Here is an 8,312-nt window from a genome sequence, read left to right as displayed (position 1 = left end):
GCATGAGGGCGCTCTGGCAGACATGTTGAGCCCTTTATGCCCTCGTACCATAAGTGTACTTCTGCAGACTTTGCCTAAGGGAATTACCCCTAGATTTGAGAAAGGTAAAGGCTAGTTACCATAAATGCAGAGGCCGTTTAGGGTTAACTTTAGGGTTAAGGTCAGATTTAGAGTTAAGGTTAGGGTTTGACCGGTCTCTGCGTAGATCTAGCCGCTATCATTTGAGAAAAGATACACATGCAAAGAACCTTTGGACCTGTACATGGGAAAAATCTAATCTAGCAAGCCTCTGATGTTACATACATCAAGTTGTGTCTACACAAAGGTTAGGTTACTACAAAAGTACTGTGCCGTACCTGCATTACATACATATTACAGGACCACTCTGGGGTGAATTGCACTACAACTCCCAGCAAACACCTCTTCGGCCCGTGATTATCTGTGACGACCTTGGGTTTCCACTGTACTGCAAGCATGGCGAGTAAAGAGCCCAACGTGAGTATCTGTCATGCGAAAACAGACAGTGGGGAGATATACACGATATTTTGTGACGTTACTATATGTGTTTTAATTGTAGCTAGATGTTGCGTATGTGAGTAGGGCCTGTTATCTAGCTCACTTTAGACAGCTTCTGCTAGCACACTAGCTCGCTAACTTTACATGTTAGCTAGCTAACGTTAGCTAGCTAGGTATCCTTGAAAGGAACTTACCTGCTTGCTGTCAAGTATTTCCAGAGATGCAAGCTGCACTTTCAATGTCAGTGTGTGTTTGAACCATGCCTAAGATTGTTAAGTATTGCAAACGGAGGTTGTGCTAGATAGGCCGGGCTTCTAATCTCATATTGCATTAACAGGTGCGTATACGCTAATGACATGTAGCTAGATATATGAATCTATAGACTCTCTCTCTATTTTGCTATCTCAGAGTTACAGTAGCCTGCTGCTAAAATGCTCAATAACTTAAGCTAGTTAGCTAGCACTAGCTATTGTAGTGGAAGTAGCCATGATCAAAATATAATTTAGTGCTTACTATGCATTTCATTTTGTAGGCTAACGTTAGCTAGGTTAGCTACAGGAGTGTGTAATCATTCAGCGTCTCTCATTGGGAGACATTTGGGGTTCAGTGTCTTGCTCAAAACACTTCGACATGCGGACAGGAGAGGCTGGGAATCGAACTGCCAACCCAGCTGTCATCGGACGACCCGGTACCTTCTGAGCCCCAGCCCCCCTTTATTATAGCTTCCTGATATACGGCAGTGGTCAAAAAAAAATCAGTTTCCTTATAAAGGGTCTTTTCAACCTATGAAGTTTGAGTGTGTCTGTGGTGTGACAGACTCCTTCCGGTCTCTGTGTCCCGTCTGTCTCCAGCGGTTTGCTCAGAACCTGAGGGACATTGTTGGCCGGATGTCCTCCGGTGGGAGCAGCAGGGGGATGGGGCTGGGCCTCAAGTTGCTCCTGGGGGCTGGAGCCCTGGCGTACGGGGTGAAGGAAGCCACATACACAGGTAAGGCGGCAGCAGGACTAGTGGAGCACAAGGGAACTCATTTGAACAGTTCGAGTACACTTCCCTATATAGCAAGTGGATGAATGATGCACTCTTGCCTGTATGTCTGTTCCAAACATATAGAGACAGCACAGCGATGTAGGCTAATTGTGTGTGTGTGTGTGTGTGTGTGTGTGTGTGCTCACAGTGGAGGGTGGTCAGCGAGCGATCATCTTCAACAGGATCGGAGGGATGCAGATGGACACAGTGTTGGCTGAGGGACTGCACTTCAGGTACAGTAGGGGCAGGATGCAGCGTGGGCACTTATATTAACAACAGCTCCAAGTTGTTCTTCCTCTCCTTCTTCTTCTTCTGCAACATGTACACCACCTTCCACTACCTCCAGTGCAGCACAGAAAGCAGGTTCTGTCTAGACTGTAGAGGTCCATAGGCATAGACAGATCATGAAAAAATGGGCCCCTGGTCCGGGACGCCTCCCTACCAGCTCCCCCCACCCCCCTACAGCCTCCGCTGCAACACTGTTGTTATCATCGTTTGTTTTCTTTAAAAAAAAAACTGGAAATGCGAGGAACCTGCTGTAAAGCATCTTACTGCCTTGACTCTTTTTCTTTTCGAATCTTTTGTTTTGCTGCTCGGCTTAATATGTGACGGCACTCCATTTTACATGTACGATTCTTTGTCAAGATCAAACAGATTGAACCAATTGACCTTGTGACCTGCACCTGTGTGATCTGTCTAGAGTTCACAAACTTTAATAGTGCCCTCTATAGACTAGTTTACTCATATATCTATGGAATGGTAGCCTACATTCCCACCCATTAGATTAACGAGTACAAGTTCAAGTTCACTTTATTTGTTGTCCCCATAGGGCGATTTTGTTTACAGCACACATAAATCATACATCATCACAGTTAAAAACAGCACAACAGGAACAGATTGACAATGAGAGTGAATATCATTTACCGTGACAGGTAACAAACTCAACCATTAACTCATAAATAAAAGGAATAGAGGCTGGCCAGCAAGAATAAATAAGTGCTGGATGTACAGTGTAGATAGATAGACAGATAGAGTGCTATTCCCTCTTCCCGTCAGCAGCATTCAAAGCTCTGGTGGAGACAGGCACGAAGGAGTACTTGTATCTATTTTTTTGGGTCACGGGGGCCAGAAGGCGAGAGCCGGATGGAAGCAGTTTGTACTCAGAGCTGAGAGGATGAAAAGTGTCCATGCAAATGGAATTAGCTTTCTTGATCACCTGCAGTTCGGAAATCTGATTAAGGCTATTAAACTTTACTCCGGCTATTTTTGAAGCCACCTTTACTATCCTCCCAAGGGAATTCTTATCCTTGACACAGAGTTTACCGTACCAACAAATAATAGAAAAGGAAATAATAGATTCAATAAAAGCGCAGTAGTACAATTTCATTAAGGTCCTATCGACCTGAAGTAGAGTAGGCTATAGAAAATATGTAACCCACACAAGCTTCTCTCTTTTTTTTTTAAAAGACGTGGGCCCCTATAAACTGTTCAAAAAACCTGTTTTTTTATGTTTGTGTAAGGAATCTCACCCTAAATTTCTATCGGTGTCTCTGCAACAAGAAATGCAAAGGGCCCCATGAGGTCTTGGGCCCGGTAGGCCCGTTTGGTAATGCGTCTTTGTCCATAGGGAACAAGTTTGGACATCAGCTGTCATTATCTGCAGGAACTAGGGATGCAAACAATTAATCGAAAACTGATTCATTGGTCATTAAGGATTTGCTTGAGCATGTGAAATGTACGCGATCTACTATCAAACAACGTAGTAGGATTGTGTATTCGCAATATAACTATTCTATATAACAAAGCAGCCATCTCAGAAGAAATTCAGAGGAGAAATCAACAGCGGCATATTTTGAAAAATGAAGTGGGCCAAGCAAAGCATTGTGTGGGACCACCTCTAAAGGACAAGAAGCCACTTGCAAATATTGTGATGCCACATACACGTACAACACGACGACAACAGCAATGCTCTATCACTTGAAGAACGTTCACTCGGATAAGTTGGCTCTCCTCCTCGTCTCACCTGCAGCAAACCAACCATCAGCTCAGTGTTCGTGAGGAGGAGCTGTGACGCGCAGCAGGAACAAAAAATAACCCAGTCTGTCTCTAATAAAGCGTTGGTAAAGAAAAAAAAACGATTTTGTTATTGTTTGGAAATTTTGGTATTTTAATTACAATTAATCAATTGATTGATTGTTAACATTACCAATGATCGATTCAGGAACGTGCCTACAATTTGCAACCCTATCAGGGACTCCAAAACAACCCCTAGGACCATGTCTAGCTCCTATGTACAGAGGTGTGAGCGTAGCTGAGAGGTGTGAGTTATAGGCTGGCTCTGAAGCTCCCCTAGGGCCTCTGAGGGGACACCTACACCTGTCCAGCCCCCTAGGAGAGAGGAAGGGGCTGGGGACTGGGTTGTTTTGACACTGGATTCTGCCATAGCGGTGCTGTTCTTCATAATATATTCCAGTTTAGTGGCACTTAATACTCTTTGACTGTTAAAACAGGTCCTGATACAACCACAGTTATGTCACGCTAGTTTTCGAATGTCTTCTCATGAATTTGGAAAATTTTGATTTCTCCAATAGGCAGTTAAGAAACAAAATCAAATTTTCAAATGTGCTTGGTACAGTGGAAAGACTTGACATGAGTGTTAAAAAGATGCTGTGTCATGCTTTATATTACCAGTAATGTAAACAATAATTAATGTTGTTGTTGGTGGTGTTTTTGTTTTCCTGTAGGATACCGTGGTTCCAGTACCCCATCATCTATGACATCAGAGCTAGGCCCAGGAAGATCTCCTCTCTCACAGGAAGTAAAGGTACTGTACAGTTCAAGCCCATATATGCGGACGTATGGTGGGAGTTAGCTCAAGCTGTGTACATTGTGATGTAGCATATCACACAATGTCTTTATGCCCTGTGAATGAACTACAGTACATACTTTATCTACTGTACATAACTACAAAGTGAAAAATAGCATTGCATGCCTACAACTCTATATATCTACAAATCTCTGTACTGTAATAAGACGTGCAAAGATACTCATTTCCATCACTTATTGATGATGATTTTATGCCTGGATGATCCCCATTCAGTACACAGTGTTGGATGATACCCTAGCATGCAAAGTCGGAGAGCCACTCTCGAGTCTGCACCTCTTAGCCAAGGTGTTCTGTCTCTGTGTTTGTAGAAACCGATGGTTGGGCTCTGTCTTTGTGTACGTAGACACCCGATGGTTGAGTCTTTTTTCCCCCGCAGACCTCCAGATGGTGAACATCGCGCTGCGCGTGCTGTCGCGGCCCGTGGCGGCCAACCTGCCCATCATGTATCAGCAGCTGGGGAAGGACTACGACGAGAGGGTGCTGCCCTCCATCGTCAACGAGGTGCTGAAGAGCGTGGTGGCCAAGTTCAACGCCTCGCAGCTCATCACCCAGAGAGCACAGGTAGGAGGAGCTCAGCCCGCCTACCTCCACCTGGACCGTCCATCTGCACCGGTCACTGTCCTTCACAACCTGGCTGTGTTTGTCTCTTCGTTTTGTGTGTGTGTGTGTGTGTGTGTTTCTGCCGTGTGTGTGTGTTTCTGCCGTGTGTGTGTGTTTCTGCCGTGTGTGTTTGTGTCTTTTGTGTGTATGTGTGCATGCACTGTAGGTGTCGTTGCTCATCCGACGGGAGCTGTTTGAGAGGGCGAAGGACTTCAACATCATCCTGGACGATGTGGCCATTACAGAGCTGAGCTTCAGCAGGGAGTACACTGCCGCCGTGGAGGCCAAGCAAGTCGGTAAGGAGACGTGCGTGTGTGTGAGTGTGTGTGCGCGCGTGTATGTGGAATGTTGGGACAGAGGGTGGGGGTTCCGTTCGGTTAGCAAACGTGTCTTTCTCTCTTCGTCTTTGTGCGTCTGTTCAATGTTGTGTGTGTCCGTCTGTCCGCTGTTGTGTGTGTGTGTGTGTGTGCCTGCCTGTGCGTGCGTCTGTTGCGTGTGTGTTGTGTGTCCGTCTGTTGTGTGTGTGTGTGTGTGTGTGTGTCCGTCCGTCTGTTGTGTGTGTGTGTGTGTGTTGTGTGTCCATCTGTTGCGTGTGTGTGCAGCGCAGCAGGAGGCCCAGAGAGCCCAGTTCTACGTAGAGAAGGCCCTGCAAGACCAGAGGCAGAAGATCATCCAGGCTGAAGGAGAAGCTGAGGCCGCCAAGATGGTGAAACATTAACTCTAACAAACTCACTAAACCACGACCTCTGGACAACCAGTCACACCTGGTGTCGCTGCATAGTAACCAAACTACAACCGTTTCCTTGTCCTGTTGTGAGCACATACAGCATTATGGGCCAACTTAACTATGCAGCTAGATATAATGTATGTGTGTGTGTGTGTTAACAGTTGGGCCAGGCCATTACTAAGAACCCAGGGTACTTGAAACTGCGACGAATCAGAGCAGCTCAGAACATCGCCAAGACGGTGAGTCAGGAACGTGGATGAGGTCATAAAACAGTGCTGTCATAAAGTGTTGTCGTAAAGCCACTCCATCCCCCCCCACCCCCCCATCCTCATGCTGTTCCTGTGTCTGCCCTCTAGGTGGCGACGTCTCAGAACAAGGTGTACCTCAGCGCAGACAGTCTGGTTCTCAACCTTCAAGCCGATTCGTTTAACAAGTAAGTTCATCCTCAGTACTGGTTTAAAATCTTCTAAGTCTAAAAAAAAAACATTTGCATGGACCAAAAAAGCTAAGATCTACAGTGATATGAGCTTGGCTCCTTTGTATTTTAGACTTTTTCTAATGCATTAGACCTGGCCTGGGTGTGTGAGAGTAGCCCCCTCCAGAGGTCTGTTCCTCTGCACTGTTGTTTTGCGTTCAGTGTAGACCAGCGAGAGTGGGAGGAGGGGCTTAGAGACGAGAGCACCTACTCAGCACGTGACGAAAGCCTCCATACATGGCGGACACGAGCAGCAACTCTGTTTATAAATCTCCTGCTCCCTCACCCACATGGGGATCCCTCTGATGGGGAGAGCCTGAGAGCGGTCACCAGCGCTGGAGCAGCCAGGTCCACACACACACAGGACTGGCTGTCAGGCAGCATCGCTACACAGATTAGGCGTTGTATAAGAACAGAGATATGCAAGGATATAGGTCTACAAGTGGATTGATGAGTCTCCTCGACTGATACTGATCTCTGTGAGACCTTTGAAGAAATATTACAACCAAAATCTGTAGGCATTTTTTTTTTTTTTTTTTTACTCCTCACCGTCAGATTGTACAGTACGTTGATTACGTGTTCGTTTCGCGCGTGTGATTACATGTGTGTTTCGTGTGTGTGTGTTTGTGTAATTTTGATCAAAGTTGTGCATTTCGCCATCGTGGTGACGTACTTGAACCGGCACCACTGTCATTTCAGCCTCTCGCTGGGGAAGAAGTAGGAGGCTGGGGCTCGAGTAGGTAGCAGAAGCACCCCCCATCTCCCCCCCCCCCCCCCCCCCCATACCTGGATCTCCACCTGGCTCTCTGTCTGTCTGTGGACCTCCATGCCAGCTATGCATTCTGATCGTACCTGCAAGTGGCTTACCAACCAACCAATCAGCTGATCGCGCCCGCCCAGTGAGGACCTCAGCCAGCAGTGGAGGGACAGCCTGACCTCGTGGCCGACATGTGTGGCGTCACCGCCAGAGATTAGAATCGCCTTCTTGTTCTAGTTATGTCATTGCTAGCCGCACATGGAGGTCAGTACAATAGTTGTCTGTGCTGTTCATTTCTAGCTACATGTGCGACATCGCTAGACATCTGGGTATGATTTTGTGTGTGTGTGTGTGTGGGACATCACTAAAGCCAGACGGATCACGTGGAAATAGAATTCCCTTACAGCCCAAGTAAGTATCTGAAGTATCTCATATTCAGGATCAAATTAATAAAACCGAAAAACCCAACCAAGAGAACACATATCTTTGTACAGACAGCTGTAGAAGTAATGTTAAGGTAATTTCTGAACAGAATCCATCTGGCTCTAGCTATGCTTACATGTAGTTGTCTGATGCGTACCGATTCCAGTTCTGTCATTAACAACTTTGAAACTACAGAACAACACCGGCATTGAAATAGTATAGCACTTGTTAATTTAATGTGTTTTTATTTAAAGATTAATTGCACTTGTGGAATGAAGATCTGGCTTTAATGACGACAACGATTTAAAAGCCCCGTTTGTAATCCCTATGCAACTGCTGTGACCATAAACTCGGATTCGCTGCCCTTGTCTTGTCCTGTGTTAAAATATGGCCATGCTGCCTCAGTGTGATCGTGCTCTGTTCTGCCACTGCTGGGAAGACATCCAGGGTCTGATAGGGAGAGTCCATCCACTGGCTTAGACGGGGAGAGGGAGGAGCTTTGCTGTTCAGTGTATTGTAGGTCATCTACTACTAACTGAAACATCTGTTAAAGAATAACGACGGCACAATAAAGAGTTTTTTTGTATATATTCCAAAGAGTTCAAGTGGTTATGTGTGTATGTATGGGGGTCGCCGATTGGGGTAGCACGTGTGTGTTTGTGTGTGCGTGCGTGCATTTGTGCGTATGTGTGTGTGTGTGTGTGTGTGCGCGTGATCATCTAACCCCCGGTTCACAGAGAATTGCCCCCCCCCCCCTCCTCAGCCCTGTTTACGTACAGCCCCAGCTGGTGACATCTGGAGGTGGTTAGTGTGGGAACAATCTATAGGTCCTCAGCCGGGGCCCCGAGGCCTCTTTGCCCCTCCCATCGCTCTGACACAGTCAGAACACCGCTCCCCCATT

At 46.4% G+C, this 8,312-nt stretch overlaps 1 protein-coding gene across 1 annotated transcript; it reads left to right on the top strand.

Annotated features, from left to right (window-relative positions):
* The first annotated feature begins 436 nt into the window (after nucleotides 1–436).
* phb2b (prohibitin 2b) lies at nucleotides 437–8,002 on the top strand. Its single transcript, XM_084444311.1, has 10 exons — nucleotides 437–495; nucleotides 1,368–1,503; nucleotides 1,691–1,775; nucleotides 4,287–4,366; nucleotides 4,806–4,990; nucleotides 5,196–5,325; nucleotides 5,632–5,735; nucleotides 5,918–5,995; nucleotides 6,113–6,189; nucleotides 6,931–8,002. Exons 1-10 carry the CDS (start codon nucleotides 475–477, stop codon nucleotides 6,950–6,952), a joined length of 918 nt encoding a protein of 305 aa, XP_084300437.1. The 5' UTR covers nucleotides 437–474; the 3' UTR covers nucleotides 6,953–8,002.
* The last annotated feature ends 310 nt before the right edge of the window (nucleotides 8,003–8,312 follow it).

This window comes from Borostomias antarcticus (assembly GCF_949987555.1).
Source record: "Borostomias antarcticus genome assembly, chromosome: 10".
NCBI classification, from domain to species: Eukaryota; Metazoa; Chordata; class Actinopteri; order Stomiiformes; family Stomiidae; genus Borostomias; species Borostomias antarcticus.
The sequence above is the reverse complement of the archived record's forward strand: the minus strand, read 5'-3'. Positions and strand labels throughout refer to the sequence as shown.